This window comes from Heterocephalus glaber, unplaced genomic scaffold (genome assembly GCF_053883595.1).
Source record: "Heterocephalus glaber isolate CG9 unplaced genomic scaffold, H.glaber_assembly_v1.0 deba00001532, whole genome shotgun sequence".
NCBI lineage: Eukaryota > Metazoa > Chordata > Mammalia > Rodentia > Bathyergidae > Heterocephalus > Heterocephalus glaber.
The window spans coordinates 32,241,197-32,264,257 of record NW_028258330.1 but is presented as its reverse complement, the minus strand read 5'-3'; the positions used below and the strand labels follow the sequence as shown (position 1 = coordinate 32,264,257).

The 23,061-nt window shown below is 35.8% G+C and overlaps 1 protein-coding gene across 1 annotated transcript; it reads left to right on the top strand.

Moving 5' to 3' along the window:
- Positions 1 to 11,746: 11,746 nt before the first annotated feature.
- Positions 11,747 to 13,137, top strand: LOC147824740 (olfactory receptor 14C36-like). The gene is made up of 2 exons (XM_087188593.1): positions 11,747 to 12,364; positions 13,000 to 13,137. Exons 1-2 carry the CDS (start codon positions 11,747 to 11,749, stop codon positions 13,135 to 13,137), a joined length of 756 nt encoding a protein of 251 aa, XP_087044719.1.
- The last annotated feature ends 9,924 nt before the right edge of the window (positions 13,138 to 23,061 follow it).

The following is a 23,061-nucleotide window of genomic DNA, read 5'->3' as shown; positions in this document are numbered from 1 at the left end:
CTTTCTCTTTTCTAATTGCTGTGGTTAATGTTTCCAAAACTATATGGAACATGAATGGTGATAGTGGGCATCCTTGTCTTGTTCCTGATTTTAGCTTGAAAGTTTTCAGTGTTTGACCATTTAGTGTGATGTTGGCTATTGGTTTTTCATAAATAGCCTTAATCAGGTTCAGTAAAAGACCTTCTATTCCAAATTTGTAGGGATTTTATCATGAATGTGTATTGGATTTTGTCAAATGCTTTTTCTGCATCTGTTGAGATGATCATATGATTTTTGTCCTTGACTCTGTTAATATAGTGTATTACATTTATTGATTTGTGTATGTTGAACCATCCTTGCATCCTTGGGATAAATCCAATTTGTTCAGTGCATATGATCTTCTTGATGACTGTCTGTATTCTGTTTGCCAGTATCTTGTTGAGGATTTTTGAATCTATGTTTATTAGGGAGATTGGTCTGTAGTTCTCTTTTTTGGTTGGGTCTTTCTTTGATTTTGGAATCAAAGTAACACTTGCTTCCAGGAATGAAAGTTGAAGCCTTGCTTCCCTTTCAATTTCCTTGATGGGTTTAAAGCGTAATGGTGATAGTTCTTTAAATGTCTTGTAGAATTCAGCAGTGAAGCCATCAGGACCTGGGGTTTTCTTTGTTGGTAAATTTTTTATTACATTTTCAATATCACTCATTGTAATTGGGGTGTTTAGAATTTCTATATCTTCTTCATTTAACTTTGGCAATTCGTATGTATCTAGGAATCTGTCTATTCCTTCTGTGTTTTCCATTTTATTTCAGTACAGGTTCTCAAAGTAAGTATTGATGATCCTCTGGATTTCTGCAGGGTCTGTTGTGACTTCACCTTTTTGTTGTTTATTGCATGGATTTGAGTCTTTTCTTTTTCTGATAAGGTTGGCTAAATGTTTATTGATTTTCTTTATTCTTTTGAAAAATGAAATTTGTGATTCATTGATTTTTTTGTGTCATTCTCTTAGTCTCCATTGTGTTGATTTATGCTCTGCTCTTTATAATTTCCTCTCTTGTCAGAGCTTTGGGTTTGTTATGCTCTCCTTTTTCTAGGAGCTTGAGGTTCTGCATTAGGTTCTTTATTTGAGCTCAGTTTCCTAATATGGGCATTCACTGCTATGAGTTTCCTGCATAGAACTGCTTTCATTGTGTCCCACAGATTCCTGTATGTTGTACTGGCATTATCATTTACTTGTAGAAACTGTAATTTCTTCTTTAATTTTCTCTGTGACCCATTGGCTATTCAGGAGGGTGTTAGTCAGTTTCCATGTGTTTGTGGGAGTTTTGTGGTTTCTTATGTTATTGAACTCAAATTTTATTACACTATGGTCTGATAATATACAAGGGGTAACTTCAATACTTTTACATTTACTTAGACATGTTCTATGAGCTAGCATGTGGTCTATTTTGGAGAATGACCCCTGTGCAGCTGAAAAGAATGTGTATTCTGATTTTGTGGGTAGAACACTCTGAAAACATCTGTTAAGTCCATTTGTTCAAGAGCTTGGCTCAATTCTATAACTTCATTAATTTTTGTCTAGATGATCTATTTGTGATAGTGGGGTATTGAGGTCCCCCACTACAATTGTATTACTGCTTATTTGTTTTTCATGTCCATTAATATTTGTTGTGTATAGTTGGGGACATTCATATTTGGTGCATATATATTTGTGATTGTCCTCTCTTCCTCTTGGATTGTTCCATTCACAAGAATGTAGTGATCATCTTTGTCTCTCTTAATTAGTTTTGGTTTGAAATCTACTTTGTCTGCAAATAAAATTGCTACCCCTCCTTTTTGTGGGTTCCTGTGGTATGAAGAACCATTTTCTATCCTTTTACTTTCAGTCTATGAATTTCTTTTTGAGTTAGGTGTGTTTCTTGCATACAGCATATTGTTGAATTTTGCTTCTTAATCCATTCTCCCAGTGTATTTCTTTTATTGGTGAATTGAGGCCATTAACATTAATGGTTGTAATTGATATATATTGACTCTTCCTTGTCATGATTTACTTTTGTTGGCTTTTATTTCTAATTTTTCCCCATTCCCTTTAGTTTCTTACCTTGCTTGTTGGCTTCCCTCTGTTGGGCCTCATGGGTTGTGACCTTCATTGTTTTTTTCTAGGATATTGCTTAGTATTGCTTGGCATGCTGGTTTGGTGTTCATGAAATTTCTCTTTTGTTCTTTGTCGTGGAAGTATCTAATTTCCCTATTGATTTTGAAAAATAATTTTGCAGGATGCAACAGTCTAGGTTGGAAGTTATTTTCTTTTAGGGCTTGAAATACTTCACTCCAGTCTCTCCTTGATTTGAGGGCTTGTGTTGACAAGTCTGCTGTGATTCTCATGGGCTTTCTTTTACAGGTGATTTGTTTCTTTTCTCTAACTGCTTGTAGGATTTTTTTCTTTTGTTGAGTTTCTGGGTTCTTGACTATTATAGGTCTAGGTGTAGAATTATTTTTGATTGTGGCTAGTTGGAGTTCTATATGCCTCACTTATCTGTATGTCCAATTCTCTACCTCTGTCTCCTAAGTTTTCCACTATTACTTCTGTAAACAGATTTTTTATGCCAATTGTACTTTCTCCTGTTTTTTCATGGACTCCTATCAATCTTATGTTGTTCTTCTTTGCATCATCTAGCAGGTGCTGGACTGATTTCTCATGTTCCCTTACTATTTTTAAGAGATCTCTTTTTTCATGGCCCTTAACGTATATCCTGTCTTCTATATCTGATATTCTATCTTCATAGTCCTTTAATCTGCTGTGCATACTTTCAATGGAGTTTTTAATCTCCTGAATATTTGTTTGAATCTGTTTCCTAGATTCCATTTCTCTCTTTTGTTTGGTGATCATGGTTTGCATTTCTTTCCTATGCTGGGCATGTGTGGCTTCAAGCATGTTTCTGAGGTGATCTTTTTTTTTTTATCTGTTTCTGTTCTAGAGCCTCTAATCATGTCTTTCACTCTGCTCACCATCTCAGTAGTTATCTAGGAGATTATTTCTGCTTGAATCTTTCTAGAGCTACATTCTTCTGTTTTGTTACTTCCTGTGCTATCAGTTCAGGATGTCCAGGTGGTTGATTATCAGACTTTTGCACCTCGTTTTCCCCAGAATTTATGTTGGTGGGGTGGAAGTCTGAGTTTATGACTTGCTTAAATGTCTTCTCATTTTTGTTTTTGCTACTGTCCTTCATTTAATTCCTGGGATGATACTTTGAAATTGCTTATTGTAAGTATCTTTCTTGCTTGTAATTAGAACCCTTTTGGAATGACTGCTTCTCAGAGGTGTCTTCCAGATATAGCTGGTCTTTAGGTTTTGATTCTTAATGACTCTGAGGCTATCTCATTTTCATTATACCAGGAAGGACCACTGACTAGATTAATCACAACACCTTAGCCCAAGTGATACAATCATCAACACCCTAGCATCAAGTACATCTTAGAAAATGATAGTTTGTGAGTGTTATTAATCTATCAACTTTAACTGTGTAAATTAAATCAAAATCAAGGACCTACCCAACATTTATAGTGAATAAACTCTTCAATATAGCAACATTTCCCTTTGGGATGGGCAATTAGAAGGAATTGTGGAGGGAGGGATAGATAGGTAGAAGGATAGGGGAAGGTTAGCAGTAGGCCAGAGGACACAGGTGAGAGAAGGAAAAAGAGAATAAAAGAAAAACAAAGAAGAAATCTGAATTAGGGATAGAACAGGAACAAAAAAGGAGATGAAGAACAATGTAGAACAGCAAGAGATTGAGTGTGAGAGAGCAAGAGAAAGGAAAGAGAAAAGAAGGAAAACAAACAAAGTGAAAAATAAAAATTTGAAGAGTAGGAAAAAAATAAAAATAAGAGGCAAACTAAAAATGAAAATGAAGGGCCTCCTTCAGGGTATGTCTCTGCTGTCACAATAGACAGTGTGGGCAGCAGTGTGCAGATATAAGCCCGTAAGTCTCAGCAAGCCAGTCACAGACCCATGAGATTCAGGCAGATTTCTGGCTCCAAGTTCCTAGTTGAGCTATCTCTCCTCCTGTAGGGTTAAATTCTGCAAGGTTGTACTGCACATTCCAGCTGCCCTTCCCCTGAAGATAGTCCAGGTTCTGATGGGAGGTGATGATCCCTCCAACTTACCAAGTATGGTGGTCTGGTGTCCCCTATGTCTTTGTAATGTGGAACCAGGTAACAGTACAGCCAGGAGGCCAGAGGAGACAGGGAGCATCACCACCATGGGCATGCCCACTGGGGAAGGGTCCTCACCTTCTGGTTGGTCCCCGTCAGTGTGGTGGATGGGGTGGGGTTCTTAGGTTGATTTCTTATCAATAGCATATAAATTGATTTTATGAGGTATGAGGAGATAATGTGGTTTTCTTTGGTTTTGTTTAGTTTTTAGTACTGGCAATTGAACTCAGGACCTTCTGCTTATGAGGCAGGTGGTGGCAACACTATGCTAAATTCCTGGCCCAGAGATGGTGTGGCTTTGATTTTCATTTTCCCAATGATTAGTGGTATTAAAAATATTTTGTGTGCTTATTTGCCAACTTTAATTTTCTTTGGTGAAATGAGTATTAAAATTATTTGCTTACTTTTAAATCAGTTTTATTAAGTTGAAATTCCTTGTATAAAGTAATGCATCAATTCAAGAACACTTCTGTTTGCAAACAACTCAGTTCCCAAACAAAAGCACAGTAGGTGCTTTGTACACATGTGTGCAGTGATGGAGCCCCACCAGCTCTACCATGATATCTCTGTGTGCTGGGGTGCACAGTCTGCCTCAAGGGTCCTTGGCTTGCTAACTTAATAATGACATGAGGTGAATTTAAAAGGGTAATGAACAAATGAAAAACTATAAGCAGATGAAGTTTATATGAGCATTTCATGGAAATGAAACCATAGTGTTTAAACTTATTCTTTAAATTAGCAAAAGAAAAAAGGTTGAGAGGGCTAGAGTGGTCACTATTATGCTCAATTTGATGATAACTGGAATTTATACAGTAATAAATGATAATGATGCCTCTTTAGACAAACTGTGGTATTTCACCCATTTCATAATTTATGATGACTGAACTGTCATACTCACTTTCTTGTTCACATTTTAAAGTTGTGACCAAATAATTTCAACACATCAGGATCAGTATGGACTATGCAGGCTGGAAATGTAAGGAGAATTCAGCTCAGGAAAACTTGAGAATTTGTTTGCACTGAGAGGAAGGGCATGTAATAAGAAGAGATGTGATAAGATGAAAGCAAGAGATTTGATGATCCATATCTGTCATATTTACAAAGGAAATAAAATTGCTTTAGTTTGTTTTGTATCTGTGACCCACACCATATCAGCAGTAGCAGTTTAATCAATTGATTTGCTTATGATAGTGACATTCTGTGCTCAATTTTCTTTTTATAACAAATACAGCTGAGAGAAGAAACCACATGTAAGTGAAAGAATTAGCATACAAAACAATTCCTATAACAATTTTTGTAAAGGACTCAAAATCTATATGGATGTACCAGTATAAGCAATTATTTTTATACAAATAAAAGGCAGGAAAATGGTAAATGTTTTTGCAATGGCAAAGTGATTATCTACAAGTTATTAAAAATGCCAATGAAAATATTTTCAATATTATACTACTTCAGTTCTCTTTTTACCAATGAAAATAAAATACTATGAAGACAATCTCTCAGTAAGACTAATTGAAATACTGCAAAGAAAATTAGTAAGCAGGTTTTTTAATTATTTGAATACTTCAAAACAAGCAGAGGTATATGAATTAAGTTTAAAATTATTTTACAATAAAGAGATTTTAGTAAAGTTCTGAAATCAAGCAGAAGGGAGGTCTGCAGAGAAAGTTGTCACCTCATTAAATATTAGAATTCATATCTAGCAGAAGGTTGCATCTTGGAGAAGTATTTCAAAACGGGATTTTTTTGATAAAATATGCAGACCAGGAGGTATAATAAAGAAACAAAGAAAGAGAAAATATACAGTCAGTAAGAAAGCAGCATCTTTACATCCAGAATGAAATCACTCCTTGCATAGATAATGGTGCAAAAGAGGAAATAAGGGGCTCATACACAGGTTTTGAAGAGCATTTGAAGTGAGAAAATAGTGTGGGGTGACAAGCCTTGTGTCCTTTAGATCAAAGTCATTGTCAAAGGAATCTCAGGTTAATGCGTTAGATCTGTTAGGAAAAACTGAGAAGAGCATCAGCCACAGAAGGACCACATCACAGTCATTCTCCACCCCAGGACCTAGTGAATGAGGAGCAGATAAGGTATTTCCTAAACCAAAGGCTGACAGAGAAGCTCTCCTATGGTGTTTGTGGAATTGCTGCACAAAACTGAAGCAAATGGGAAAAATATTTGAGCTGTCCAAGTAAAATTAGAAAAATTATTTTGAAAGAACAAAGATTGGTGGAACTTGATTTCATTTTAAATATGTTATTCTCTCATCCTATGAATATAGAAAATTAAAGAACTTCAGTAGTTTGAGAAAAGAAAGTTAAAACCAATATATGTGTATTCAGTAGATTTCAAGACACTTTATTTTATCCACATATTCTCTCCTGATTTCTTGATTAGAAGACACAAATGCTCTGCATTCTGCTCATAGCATCCTTGCTCATTTTAACCTCTGACTCTGCAGAGGCCACAGCAGGTGGGCAGACATGGACAACCTCGCCTTCCTCACAATATTCCTCCTCATGGATGTCACAAGCTCCTGAGAGCTACATGTTCTGCAAGGTGTGCTGTTCTTAGTGACTTATCTGGGAGCACTAACAGGAAATCTTGTGACTGTCACTGTCATTGTGACAGATACACATCTTCACTCTCCCATGTGTTTTTTATAAGCAACATGGCCCTCCTAGACCTTGGGTGCATCTGAGTTGTTGTTCCCAAGGCCATAGTGAATTCCATGACAAGCAGTAAGACCATATCCCTGACAGAGTGTCCTTCACAGATTTTCCTCTATGTCTTTTTTGTAGCTGTGGAGACTGCCCTCCTGGTGGTCATGTCCTATGACCACTATGTGGCCATTTGCCACCCTCTGCACTATGGGCTCATCATCACCCCAAGTCTGTGCTTCCAGGCCACAGCTGGCTCCTGGGCCTCTGGTCTGGTCTACTCTGCTATCCACACAGGCACTCTGTTCAGGCTCCCCTTCACCAAGACCAAAGTGATCCAGCAATATTTTGTGATCTACCTCAAATTCTGAGGATATCATCAGTAGATGTCCAGTATTCTGAATTTATATTCATTGTTGTATGTACTTGTTTGGTCTTAGCATGTGTAGCCTTTATATTTATATCATGCATCAAAATTTTTTCCACTGTGCTCAAGATGTATTCTGTGGAAACACATAACAAAGCCATATCCACCTGTACCCCACAGCTGGCCATTCTCCTTTTGTTTCACATCTCTGAGGTGTTGGCTCTCTTTAGTCCCATCACAAATAAACCATCCCTCAAGAATATACTGACTTCCATGTTCTACACCATGGTGCCCCCATTCGTGAACCCCATCATCTACTACCTACACAACAGAGAGATCAATGCTTCCCTGGGCAGTGTGTCAGCAGATTCTCCAAGTTTTCAGTGAAAAATTTCTTGACCAAAACACAAATCTCATCTAATAGGTCAAATGGATTTCAAGATTTAAACTATCCTGTGATTTGCACACCCCTCTCCCAAAAATGGGAAACACAAGTTTTTGTCACCTCATGTGTCATTCTTTTGTTTGACTGCCCATTCTCAAAAGCAAAATAACCAACCACCTACTGAATTATAAATTTCTGACTGCTTTGACCAGTCTAGTCAAATCATATAACTGTTCTAAATTTCAGAATTGAATGAAATATTTTATTCTTCTGTTCTCATACTTAGAAATTTAAATCCCAGATTGGTAGGTCCAACTGCCCCTTTAATAATTTGTAACTTACTTTTTAAGTTTTAAATTGTATTGAAGAGAAAAATTTTAAAGGATTAATTTGAGAACTTTTTTCTGTTTACAGTTTATTGCCTTCCTCCAGTCCCCTTTTCAAGAAAAGTTTGAAATTCACTGAATCAGATAAAGCAAGTCAAAGAGAGTTTTGAGATAAGGTGGAAATGATTGAAAGAAATTAATACATAATTTCTCAATGAATAAAATTGTAACTCATATTAAATAGGCAAGTTTACATGCTGGTATTTAGAAAATTACTAAAATATTAAAAATCATGTTGCATTTATCTATTTTATGTCATATCATGTTCAGAGTTCTGTGTAGGGTGTGTTTTTTTAATTTTTAGGGATAGTTTGTATAGTAACTGTCTCTTATGTTAGTGACTTACATATGTACAAATTGAAACTGTAAATTGTGAACACTTTAAAGCATTGTGACATAGAATATAAACATCTTAGTAATATATTAAAATGAATGTAAAGGAGGTTAAAATTACATTACTGTGAAACTTATCTTCCAACTCTAGGTTAAACTCTGGAGATAATATTAGTGGGTAACTGTTAAGAGCTTTGAAAACACTGCACATTTCTGTTCAAGCCAGAATTATTATTTCTTTGTAACTTATTCAGCTTGGCAATTGCTTTTGATTTAGTGGATTGATAACATGATATAATGTATTTACATAGTTTGAAACTATTCATTTCTACACACTATTTTAAAAAATCATCTACTAGATGAAGCATACAATAAAGCTACCTGTGCTAAAATTTTGCAGTTTAGGTCCTTTAAAAAAGAATTAATAATTATTGGCTACATCTATGATAAAAGTGATTTTTGGTTTACTTAGATAATGCTGCAGTTGGTGGAAATGAGGAACACTTAAAATGTTAACACCCTGTGAATGCATTGGATTTAAGAGAATAAACTTTTTTGTAAAAAATCTCATTTTAACCATTTTACATCAGTATGGGTTGCCTGTTTTGTTAGCATCTTGTGTTGAATCTCTGGAAAACGTGGACACAAGGGATAACACCCCTCTTCCAATAACAGCACACTGACTGTGCGGTGTCAACATTTTAGGGAATTAGTATAATGTAAGTGAATTAGTATAATGTAAGTAAATTAATGTTATAATCAGTTCTGAACTTGAAAATTCATTGAAACTCCACTGGTTCATGAAATGTATTTCCTTCTTATTAAGTGTCACACACATAAATTCCTTCTTGACAAACTATATTGGAAATTTAGTCTCAATGGTGTGGCCAAGAATGCTCACCAATTAGAGGCTGGAGGTAAAATGGGATCACCAGGTCTCCAGAGCTCCTCAGAACTGTGACTCCCATGTGTCATTGGTGAACACTTACCAGGCTCACAGGTATTTCAATAACAGAGCTGCATGCATGGGCCATGTTGGAGTCTCACTGAGAAGTGTGTTTGCATTTACTCACTGAAGAAAGAAACAGGATCAAGGATCTCATCAAGTCTCTTAACACTGACCAAAAGCAACATTCATGTTACTGAGGTTAGACTCAGTGCTTCTCTGCTTAGGTAACTTTGTACAAGTTAATTTTGGCATTGCTATTAACATTAGTAATACATAAGTCATATACTAGTACCTGTGAAATACAGACTTCAAAATCTTAACCTAAGGTAATTATTTCACCTCCATGCAATGTATGTGTACTTATAGAATATAGAGATGGTATCATATTCTGGTGTGTACTTTATGTAACTATTTCTTCCAGTGCTTTCTTAGGTGCTGTCCTTCTATGTAGCCCAGGTCCAAAAGCTGAAATCATAGTGAGTGAAATTAACCCTGGAATAGAGCATCAGCACATGTGAATTTAATATCTCTTTGAGCTGGATTTAAATGTGTAATTGAGAAATATAAGCTAATGAAATTGATGAGGTATTGCCTGGAAATAAAACCGTGTAAGCAAATATACTCTTTACATTTAAAAAATGTTGACATGTTAGCCTAACCATTATTATGGTCAATTTTTATTAAAAACTAGATTTCATGTTGTTTAAAAATCCTAAAACTGATTTTTAGATATATTATTATATTTCACCTATTTCACAATTTATGGGGAATGAGCAATCATATTAATTTTGCTGTCAGCATTTTAAAATCATGGATCAAATAATTCCAACATATGACTGAGAACATAAAGAAGAGAGAATAATGTTTGGATTTCCTCTTTTGTACAGGATCAGGATGCACTATGCAGAATGGGAATGTAAGGTGAATTCAGCTCAGGGAAACTTGAGAGTTTGTTTGCACTAGGAAGGAAGGACATGGAATAAGAAGAGATGGAGAAAGTGAACCAAGACTCTAATGACCCCATCATTATTTTGACAATGGAAATTAAAAATCACCATAGTGTGGTTTGCAGCAGTGATAGACACCATGTTAGCCCAATCTGGTACCATTGGTTTTAAGACTGACATTCTGTGTTCAAAGGATTTTCCCTTCAGCAGAGAAATAAGGCTAAGAGAAGTAAATACATGTAATTCAAAGAATTACCGGACCAAAAAATTCCCATAAAATATTTTTCTAAAATATTGAAAAGCCATATGATAAATGTACCACTGTAAGTAAAACATTATTTTATGCATTTAAAAAGCAGAATTGTGAATGTTGTTGTAAAGTCAAAGTAATTACCTATAAAGAATCAAAGTGCAGATGATAATATTTTCAATATTATAATCCCTCAGCTCCATTTTGTACCAGTGAAAATAAAGTAAGACTAAGTTTATATACACTTCTGCATAATAATTTTAATACTGAAAAGACAATTTGTAAACAGATCATTTGATTTGAATACTTCAAAACAAGCACAGGTAAATAAATTAAATTTAAAATAATGATTCAAAAATAATGACATTTTAGCTAAAGGTATGAAAGTAAGCAGAAGGGAAGACTAAGTAGAAAGTTGGCAACTAATTAAATATTTAGAAAGTATTCCCAGGAGAAGATTGCATCTAGGAAGACTGGTTCAATAAGTTTTTTCTTCCTTTCTTTCTTCTTTTTTCTCTTATTTTTATAAAATACACAAGCAATGCAGTGCAGCATAGGAACATCTTATACTCTGCCAGTTGGAAAGCAGAATTTTTACTCCCTATATGAAATAACATCTTGCATGAATGATGGTGCAAGGGGGTAAGGAAAGGGCTCACACACATGTCTGGAAGAGCATCTGAAGTAAGAGAATGAGGTGGTGGGACCAGCCTGGTGTCCTTTAGGACAAAGTTATTGTCAAAGGAAGCTCAGGTTCACACGTTAGATCTGTTAGGGAAAACTCATGAGAGCATCAGCTACAGAAGGACCACATCACAGTCATTCTCCAGCTCAGGACCTAGAGAATGAGGAGCAGATGTGAGATTTCAGGGACCTGAGGATGTTACAGAAACTCAGAGTAAGTCAGGGAAAGCCACCCAACACTGAAGCAAATGGGGAAAATATTTGAGGTATGGATTAGGAGTATAACACAATGAAATATGCTGAAAAAGTAAAAAATTACTGAGAATTGATTGCATTTTAAATGCTATATTCTTTATTTCTCTCATTTTATGATTGTAGAAGGTAAGAGAATATGCATCAGCAGTTTGGGAAAGGAAATTAAAATGGAAAATGTGCATTCATTACATGTCAAAATAATATTCATTTACTCTATCCAGAGTTCCTGATTAGAAGCCATGCTGTAGTTCTAATGAGTGGTCTAGATTCCTCTTCTAACATCACCTTCTCACTTTAACCTCTGCCTCTGTAGAGCCCATGGCATGGGGGCTGACATGGACAACCACACCATCTTCACAGAATTCCTCATCATGGATGTCGCAGGCTCCATGGAGCTCCAGGTCCTGCAAAGTGTGCTGTTCTTAGTGATTTATCTGGGAGCACTAACAGGGAATCTTGTGACTGTCACTGTTACTGTGACAGACACATGTCTGCACTCTCCCATGTACTTTTTCATAAGCAATATGGCCCTCCTAGACCTTGGAAGCATCTCAGTTACTCTTCCCAAGGTCATAGTGAATTCCATGACAGGCTGTAAAACAATATATCTGGCAGAGTGTGCTGCACAGATTTTCCTCTACATCCTTTTCACAGCTGTGGAATTTGCCTTCCTGGTGGTCATGTCCTATGACCACTATGTGGTCATTTGCCACCCTCTTCACTACAGGCTCATCATCACCCCAAGTCTGTGCTTCCAGGCCACAGCTGGCTCCTGGGCTTCTGGTCTGGTATTCTCTACTATATACACAGGCACTCTGTTCAGGCTTCCCTTCACCAAGACCAATGTGATCCAGCAATATTTCTGTTATGTGCCTCAAGTCCTCAAGATATCATCATCAGATGTCCAGTATCCTGAATTTGTAATCAGTGTTGTGTTTGCCTTGTCTTATCATGTAATGCCTTTATATTTATTTCATATGTTAATATATTTTCAACTGTATGTAAGATCTGTTCAGTGGAAGCCCATAACAAAGCCATATCCACCTGTACCCCACAGCTTTCCATTCTCCTTTTGTTTTTCATTGCTGGGTCAGTGGCTGTCTTAGGTCCTACTGCAAAGAAGCCATCCCTTAGGAATCTGCTACCTTCCATGTTCTACACTTTGGTGCCCCCATTCATGAAACCCATCATCTACTGTTTACATAACAGGGAAATCAATGCTGCTCTGCAAAGAATGTTCAGTAGATAATCTCAGTTCCCACTCAAGGGGTTTCTTGACTAAAACAAAAATGTGAACTATATTTTGAATGTAGTTTAATTCATACTGAGTTATGTTTTTAAATTAGTATCTTACATGTTGATCATCTCTGTTTAGTTCTCTGTTTTGTTGTGTGCCCTTGGTATGGTGAAGTATAAGTTTTCATTTCAAATTTCTTGCTTTTTGTGTATTTGTTGCATTTTTTCTAAAACACTAGACATGTGATATATATTGACGAAATATTTTGAAAATATATGGAAGTATGCTGAGCTGGAAAGAAGACTGGAATCACAAGGAGCAGCTCATGCATTTTATGTTCCACCTTAACAGATACCTGTGCTGTTGAGAGAACCTCAGGTGCTGGATCTGACCAACATGGAGAAGTGTACTGAGTGGTCCTGTGAGAGGACCCTGCTGTCTGCACTGTGCTCTTTGCACTCGCTCTTCCACTCAGGCTGGGATAAGTGACAAGGTAATTAGACAGGGGAACTACTCAGGCCTGAGAACACTAAGATCCTCTCCAGACCCTTCTGTTGTACCTGCTAAAACTCTTTTTTAATTCCATGAAAATCAAGATGCAAAACAACTGAAATTCAAAAAATTGTGCTGTGGAAGTTTTGGGTTTCTCCCTGTTCTCGGGATGAAAAGATGCAGCCATGTTAATTCCTTCAGATTCTCTGCATAAGGAAGAAAATGAATCAAATTATAGCATTTAGAAGGATGAAACTATAACTGCTATTGGGATTTGCCTGAATCACAGCAGGTGATGGTTGCACTGTTCGAAACATTTTCCCCATCAAATGGATTCACTCAAAATGGAAACTTTTATTTTTCTCACCCTCAAGAGATGAATATACATTCTGGTGACTAAAATACATATTAGCAATTTTGTGTTTCAGAACTGAATCCCAATTCTCCTCCCTTTTCATCTAGAAGCCCCATTTGTGAAAACCTCAGCGTCGAGGCACTGTTGCCCATTTATCCCCAGTCCACCACTGGAACAACATGTGCATCAGGCTCCCTGCTTCTCTGTACTTGCTGCTCCTTGCAGAAGCAACTGGTATTTGGCACCATGGATCATGTGTGCCATCCTCATCAGTGCATTCATCCCTGTGAGTGCAGTGGCTGACTCTCCTGCTGGGAGTTGGGGCTAGGTTGGAGGCGGTCACTGCAGAAAAACTTTCCTCCCAGCACCTCCTGTTTCCTGGCTGTCATGGGGTGAGCACTTCTCCTCTGATATCACTTCTGCATTACCATTTTTGCTTGGAGCCAGCAAACCATAGTTGAATTATCTCAAATCTAAGGGTAAAATAAATTCCTCCTCCTCTATGTTGTGGGTGTTTCTCATTTTGTTCCAGGAATGGAAAAGTTGACCAATTCCACCTCTTGAGAAATTTTTCTCCCTTCTCACTAGGTTTCTACTAGGAATAAAATTATTATACATGAATACTGTATACAGAAAACTGTGGTCTCCTTGTTCATAGGGAACTCTAAGATAGCAGATGGCCTGATGTGGCAGAGGACCTAGAAACTGTGAAACTCAAAGTGCATAGTTCATTATAAGTGATATTTTGCTTTTTGAATTCCTATTCATGAAACAGTTAATTTTACAGAATCAAAATAACAACTCATCATGGAAAGACTGATGTATCACATCATTACATTAAGGAACCTTATTGCAGGTTATAAGAAATTATATCAAAATTCCAACTTTGAAATATTTTTGGATTTGTATCAGAGACATGCATACATTCCCTTCATTCCTAAACTTTCTCATTTCAACTGACCATCCTCTATTCAGTGAAAACTAACTTCCCATTCTTCTATCCATTATTAGAGAAAATGATTAACTTGTTAATGTATTTATATGAAACATTTCTGTTTATTAACTTTCTCAAAGTTTATATAAATAAAAATATTTTTTATCAAATTATCTCCCTGTGGATTGTGGAAAATAAGGAGATCTACCTAAACAAAACATCAGGACACAGTTTAGCACTCAAAAAAGGAATTCATTGAAATACATGCAATGATTTCTGAAGTGCTGAAATTTGTATGTTATAGGTAAAATCAGAAGTACTTTTCTATGCTACTGTTGCTCTCTATCTTATAAATAGTAATGCTCATTCATTACAGGATTAACTTTTTAAAATATTTTACAAACATTTCTTCAAAGAGCTTTCAAATTTGGAAAAACATATTATTCTTATTTTTTATTTTAAATAACTGAGATAGATTAAGGAAAATGTAGGGTCTCCTAGGCAATTTTATTAGTGAAGTTCAGTGCCAACATGAAAATTCAAAATTTATTATACAATTATTATTCTAGTTTGTTCAGCCAAAAAGAACTTGCTCTAAAACTATCAAGACATTGTGGAATAATATGGCCAAAAAATTTGTACTACATACAGGATAAGAACAGTTGTCACCAAACTCTGCATGATGCCATAATCTACACTATTTGCAATAAATTAACAATATGAATGACCTAGCAATATCTTATATCATAGGGAAATTCTTTTACTCTATGATATACAAAAATTAACTTTCTTAAAGCCAAAGTGTTTGAAATAGATTGATTTACTCAATTTTTAATGAGTCACTTCATTACATAATATAATTATTTTTTTCATTTTTAGTGAACTACAAAGCACCAAAAGAAAAATATTTAGCTGTACTCTGAAGAAATCTTTCAATTTTTTCTGCCTATATTTCTGTTTTTTAGTTATTCTGTATCACCAAGTGTTACTTCAGGCCCCTGTAATAGTTTGCATTTGTTGGATGCAACATTTCAGGTTTAGGAGAAAATACCTTGGAAGAAATTTCACAAGACCCATGTGCAAGATTTTGTTTTATCAACAAAAATCTTGAAAATCTTGAGACCCTCATTAAGTTAAACTACTAGCCCTAGATACTATTTGTGATATGAATAGTAAAGAAATTAGACATTTCTTCTATACATAACAATTACCATTTGTTGTTTTTTGGTGCAGTTTCTGCTGTCTTCCTTTAAGACTTATGTACTCATTAAACTTGTCCTAAAAATTCCACGATTTCTAAAAAATTTTGGATTAATGATGAAAATATATGATACATGCTTCATTTTAAAATTAAAAATTTTTTACAGTGATTAAATCCCACAAAATACACCCGCCACTTTAAAAACAATCACCTCATTCTTGCCACTTTCTTTTTTCTTCTTGCCACTTTCTAAGCAGATCTGCAAATCTTCTTTTGCATCTTTCTGAATGTGATCAAATTCACAGTGAATTCCTGATGGATGTCATCTGATGGAAAGGCAGGCTCATAGAAATATGATGGTGCAGCCTCATCCACCTGATCAATCAACTGGTCCTGTGTGACTCCTACCTCTGGCCCAAATCAAAATGACCATGAAAGGGAAGCACATTGAATAGAGTCAAGTCTTCAAGTTAGATGTGACATTACTACTAAAGACACTTACTAAAGGAAACTTCTGAAACTGGGTCAGAAAGTGGCAGTTATGATGGGATGAGTGTGTTGGAAGCCAGTTGGAGTATTTTGAGAGAATGAAAGCCAATGTGACTTTTACTGTAAATTTTTAAAATTAAAGATTCACTGTATATTTTACCCAGAACTTGTATATTACAATTTGAGAAAGTATTTAAGTAAGTTTCTATACTTTATAATGAACCAGTCTCTTAAAATATCCCTTGGGATCTCAATATACAAAAGATATAGAGGTGCATATGTTCTGGGAGAGCATGGTCTATGACCCTGGAATCCTGAACAATCAGACCGTCATTTGGAACTTCACAAAACCCTAGGGCCAAATATTCTAATCACTTTATGATTGACACAGTTTAAATAATCATTTAACCATGTTTCCAGCTCTCTTGTGAGCATTCCTTCCACTTTAGCTATGTTCACCTCAATGTATGAGTTTCAGGAATTTCTATAGATATTAAATGGCTTATTTAATAAATCTAAATTGTCTCTAAATAAAGAAATATTATGAACTGATCACCCAATGTCCATGCACCGCATATGAGTCCTGTTGTTCATTGAATTTACTCCCAAGATCTGACCGGAAGTCTGCTTTTAGGATTTTTGGTGCAGTTTTCTAGTTAGAGAATTTCAATGGAATTCTTGCTGAGGGAAAGAAAATAGAAGGAGAGGGGAGGAGAGAGAGGGGCCTGGAACAGAATTAAAATGTATTATTCTAGTGTACCAACTCCCGATGGCAAGTGCAATCATACTTACCTCAAACATGTACTTATAAAATTTAAAATTTTTCATTACAAATTACATAGGTTTATTAATATTATGTGCTGTCTTTTTCCACAGTGAAATTATTAGTGACTATAGGGAAGTGAGACATCCCATATAAGTCTGTCGTTCATCAAATGTACTCACAAGATTTGACTGGAAGTCTGCTTTTAGGATTTTTGGTGCAGTCTAGTTATAGAAGTGCAATGGAATTCTTGCTAAGGCAAAGAAAATAGAGGGAAAGGGGAGGGGGAAGAGCAGGGAACAGAATTAAAATATATTATTCCAGTGTAGTGACTCCTTGTGGCAAGTGCAGTCATGCCTATTGTAAACATATACCAATAAAATTTTAAATTTTTAATTAAAATTACATATTTTCATTAATATTCTGTGCTGTCTTTTCTCACAGTGAAAGTAACAGTGACTATAGGGAAGTGAGACAGACTCTTTAAAACCAATAAAATTTCCTGTAAATAGAAGAATAGACATAAAAGAGAATAAAAAGTGCATCTCCCCATTTGTCAAGTGCCTAGCATCAAAATTGCTATGATTACCAGGTATGCTATTTGCTGCAAATTTCTACCTGTGTTCATATTTTTTTCTTCTATTATCTTTATCCAGTTTTGGGATTAGCACAATGTTGATTCCCTAAAATGTAAGGAGAAGTGTTCCTTCTTTTTTCTGCTTTAAATATTTGATACAATTTATCAGTTAAATTGTATATGAGCCTGTTGTTGTCAGATAGGTAGGTTTTCAAGCTAGGAATATACTTCCTTTAATAGATGCTATTCAAATTTTATATTTCCTCCAGAATTTGTTTCATTAATTTGTCTTCCAAGGTACTTCTTAGAAGTTGTCAAATTTATTTCAGAAAAGATTTTTTATATATGCTTTCTATACCCTTTTAAATTCTATAAAATCTGTGGTAATATCTCCTAGATCTTGATATTGTAACTTTAAAAATGTATAATTGATATTGTGTAATAGGGAGAAAAGATCTAAAGGAGTAAGGGAAGTGGGAGGGGAAGGGGAAAGGAAAAAGGAAAAAGAAAAAATATGAGAAAAGAAAAAAATGGAAACAAATTCTTTGCAAATAGGGAAGGGTGGAGGGGATGAAGGGAGGGCAGAGGAAGGGGAAAAAATAAGAACCAAGATACTCATGTAATAGTACAAGATCCCAATGATGAATGTAACTATATTTTATACCTAAAATGTACCCATAAACCTAATGGGAATAAATAAATAAATAAATAAATAAATAAATAAATAAATAAATTAGTGAGAAGGGTGAAACATCTATTCTTTTGAAAATGTGCTTGATTTCTGACTCTGTAGATGGCAAATAAATTCCCATGGAACAATTCTTCATTCTGTTGCACTGTGTTTGTTTGGATGAACACACACACACACACACACACACACAACCTGCTTGCAGTGATACAAACTTAGAAAGAGGAAAGGGCACTTTGATTGTATTTTCATATTAAGTGGAGATCTTCTTCATTTATTCCATACCAGGACAAAACAAAACAACTTTTAATTATTTAAATAGTAATACCAGATTGGGAACTGAGGGTTATTGATGAACATTTCAAACTCTGACTTGAATTTTTAAACTTCAAGCATGGCGCATTACTTTCTGAAACATGTATTAGTTCTCTGGAACATAACCCACAGAGCAAAGCCATACATCCCAAACATGGTATATTGGACTATGTAATACCAAATGGATTTACTATAATATATGTAAATTAATTTCATAATGGGACATGAACTTGAAAATTTATTGTCTCCAGTTATGTATGCATTATTTTTTAATGTTTCCTTGTTACTAAATGCCACACCTTTAAACTATCACTTAAAATCTCTTGGTAATTTAGTCTTAATGGTGTGGCCAAAGAATCTTCCCCCTTAGAGGCTGGAGGAAACATGAGCTCCTTGGAGCCTGGGATCACCAGGTCCCCAGAGATCATCAGAATTGTGACCCACATGTGTCCTTGTTAAAGACCACTGGGCTCACAACTACTTCAGAATTGGGGCTCAGTGTGGGCTGTACTGGAAGTCTCACTGAGAAGAGGAGCTTGTGTTTTACTCAGAAGAAAGAAGCAGAAGCAAGTATTCTGCCATTTCTTAACATTGTGCAAAACAATATTCATGTCAGTGATGTTAGACTCATTACTCCGATGCTCTGGTAAGGTTTTATGTATTAATTAACATGTTTTCCTTAATACAAGTAATGAATAAATCATACACAAATACCCATGAAATACATCAAAGTCTTAAGCCTACTTAAATATTTTAGCCCCATAGGATTACGTGAGCTTATAGGATAGATGCATTGTTCTGGATTCTAATGTTTATTTTAGTGAGTTAGTTCTCAAATACTCTTCAAAGATCTGTTTTTCATATATGGGCCGGGTTCTAGGACAGAAATTGTAATGGTTGGAAATTATCATGAAATTAAGCAGCAGACTCATGAATTAAATATTTTCTTGAGCTGGATTTAAAAGGGTAATGAAAATATCTAGAAGCTCATGAAATTCATGAAACATTTCACAGAGATCAAGTCATGCGAGCAAAAATATTATTTGAATTGGAAAAAAGTTGAGATGTTTAGTATGGTCATTATTATGGATGATTTTAATAACAGTTCAATTTTATAAAGTTTGAAATCACAATGCTGATATTCTTGATATTATATGTCACCCATTTAATAATTTATGACATTAACCATCGCACTCATCCCATTTACAACTGTGAGTCAAATAATTTCAAAATATCACTGGGAAAAAGCAGGAGGAGGACGGACACTCAGATATTTTCTCTTCTGTGGAGGATCATCATGCACTGTGAAGAGAAGAAATCTAAGGTGAATTTAGCACAGGGAACCTGAGACTTTGTTTGGACTTCAGAGAAAGGACAGGTGATAAGGAGAGATGGAGATGGAAATGAGGCTACTAATGACCATATCTAATCTGTTATTTTGTTAAAGGAAATTGGCAATAGCCTGAAATGTAGTTTGCATCTGTGACCTACACCATGTAAGCACTATTAACTTAGTCATTCAGCATTGGTTTCCACAGTAACATCCTGTCCTCAGAGGGTTTTCTCTTCATGCAGAGAAATAAGGCTAAGGGAATAAACCACTGGTAATTCAGAGGACGAGCAGAGAAAGCAGTTCATGAAAATATTTTGCTAAAACCATGCAAACACATATGAGAATATCACTGTAAGCAAATCATTGCTACTATGCACATAAAAGGCAGAAAAATGTGAATGTATTTGCAATGGAAATTAATTACATTTAATGAATTAAGAAAAAGTGCTGATGCTAGTATTTTCAATATTATAATCCTATAATTCAGGTATTTTTCCAAATAAAATAAAATAATAATGACATTCAAATCTCAATACAACTATTTACAATATTGAAAAAAATAATCTGTAAACACATTGTCTATAATTTGAAATGGTTCAAAACAAGCACAAATAACTAAATTGTATTTAAAATAAATTTTTAGTTCAAGGAGTTTTTACCAAAACCTATAAAACCAAGGAGGGGGAAGGTCTGGATAGAATTGAATATTGGAATCCATTTCTAAATTAATATATTGGCTTGGAGGACTATTTAAAACAGTTTTGTGCTGTTTTGGAATTTTTTTGATGAAAATATATAGACAAGGAAGCGCAGGAAGGTAATGGCGTATGTTGGCAATAGGAAAACAGAATTTTTACATCCAGAATGAAATCACACCTTGATGATGGTGCAAAGGGGAAAGAAAGGGCTCCTACACAGGTCTGTAAGAGCTTCTGCAGTGAGACAATGGGGCAGGGTGACCTGTGTGATGTCCTTTAGATCAAAGTCATTGTCAAAGGAAGCTCAGGATCATGTGTTAGATCAAAGTCATTGTTAAAGGAAACTCAGGTTCATGTATTAGATCTGTTAGGGAAAACTGAGAGCATCAGTCACAGAAGGACCACATCACAGTCATTCTCCAGCCTAGGACCTAGAGAATGAGGAGCAGATGAGGGATTTCCAAACCCTAGGGCTGATACAAAAGCTCTCATAGATAAACTGCGGGATGGTCATGGAATGATTAAGCAAATGAGAAAAACACTTCAGTAGTGTAGGAAGAATTAGAAAGACTTAAATATAGTGAATAAGTGAAATATTGCTGGGGATTAATTTCATTTTAAACACTATATTGCTTAAATGTTTCATCTTATTGATGTAGGAACTAATGAAATATTGCAAGTTTGGAAAAAGAAAATCAAAATTCAAATATGCACATTCACTAGATTTCAATATACTTTATTTTATCCATTTATTCTATGCTGAGTTCTGTGCCAGTGTCAGCATTTTGTTACAGTTCTAATGGGTGTGCTGCATTCTGCTTGTCGCATCCTCTGCTCAATTTAACCTCTGACTCTGCAGAGACCACAGGAGGTGGGCAGACATGGACAACCTGACCATCTTCACAGAATTCCTCCTCATGGATGTCACAATCTCCCAGGAATGCCAGGTTCTGTAAGGTGTGCTGTTCTTAGTAATTTATCTGGGAGCACTAACAGGGAATCTTGTGACTCTCACTGTCATCATGACAGACACACATCTTCACCCTCTCCTGTACATTTTTTATAAGCAATGTGGCCCTCAGAGACCTCAGCAGAATCTCAGTTATTGTTCCAAGGCTGTCATGAATTCCATGAGGGACAGTAAGAATCTCTCTGACAGAGTGTGCTATGCAGATTTTTCTATATTCACTGTTTGCACCTTTAGGGATTGCCCTCCTGGTGGTCATGTCCTATGACCGCTATGTGGCCATTTGCCACCCTCTGCACTATGTGCTCATCATCACCCCGTGTCTGTGCTCCCAGGCCACAGTTGGATCCTGGGCCTCTGGTCTGGTCTACTCTGCTATCCATACAGGCACTCTGTTCAGGCTTCCCTTCACTAAGACCAATGTGATCCAGCAATATTTCTGTGATGTGCCTCAAATTCTGAGGATTTCATTAGATGTCCAGTTTTCTGAATTTGTAGTAATTGTTGTGTTTGCATTGTCTTCGTATGTTTTAAATTTATGTTTGTGTCATATGTTAATATATTTTCTACTGTTCTTAAGATGCATTCAATGGAAACCCATAACAAAGCCATATCAACCTCTACCCCACAGCTGGCCATTCTCCTTTAGCTTCTCATCTCTGGGATGGGGCCTGTCTTCAGTCCCATTGCAAAGAAATCATCACTTAAGAATCTCCTGACTGCCATTTTCTACAGCATGGTGCCCCCATTCCTGAACCCCATCATCTACTCTCTACATAACAGAGAGACCAATGCTTTCCTGAAAAGAATGTTCAACAGATATTCTTAGTTCACAGTTAAGGTTTATCTTAATTAAAACATAAGTATCAAGCAGTCTATCAGTTGAAAGTTGTTTTATTCATATTTGATGTATTTTTTTAAAAAACTGGGATCCAACCTGTAGATTATCTTGATTTAGATGTCTCTGAATATTTTTGTTGTCTGTATTTGTTGTGATGAAGTATAAATTGTGTTCTACTCTTCATGTTGCATATGCTATATATTTCATGCCTTATGAGACAGTAGAAGTCTACTCTATACAAACAAAATGTTTTGAAAATATTTGGATGATTTTGAGGTAAAAACAAAGACAGGCACCATAAGGAGCAGGGCACGTGTAATGTGTTCCCCCTTATCAGACACCTGTGTTGGTGAGAGAATCTCAGGTGCTGGATCTGAACAACCTGGAGAAGTGTACTGAGTGGTCCTCTGAGAAGACCCTGCTGTCTTCACTGTGTTCTGAGCACTCACTCTTCCCCTTAGGATAGGATATGTGACAAGGAGATTAGACAGGGGGACAACTTAGGCCTGAGGACACTGAGAACCTTGCCAGCCCCTTCTGCTGCATCTGCTACAACCCTTTCCTCATTCAATGAAAATCAAGACATAAAACAATTGGCCTTCAAAAAATTGTAGTTTAGAAGTTTGATTTTTCTTTCTGTGCTATGGATGAAAAGATACAGGCTGTGGATGATGCATTCAAACTTTGTAGATAAGGAAGAAAAACCACTCAGAGTGTAGCATGGAGACAAATGAAATGATAGCTTCTACTGGAACCTCCT

Coding starts and splice junctions, on each gene's coding strand:
- LOC147824740 (XM_087188593.1), top strand. CDS start 11,747: ATGGACAACCACACCATCTTCACAGAATTCCTCATCATGGATGTCGCA. Junction 12,365..12,999: donor TGTTTGCCTTGTCTTATCAT/GTAATGCCTTTA, acceptor CCACCTTAACAG/ATACCTGTGCTGTTGAGAGA.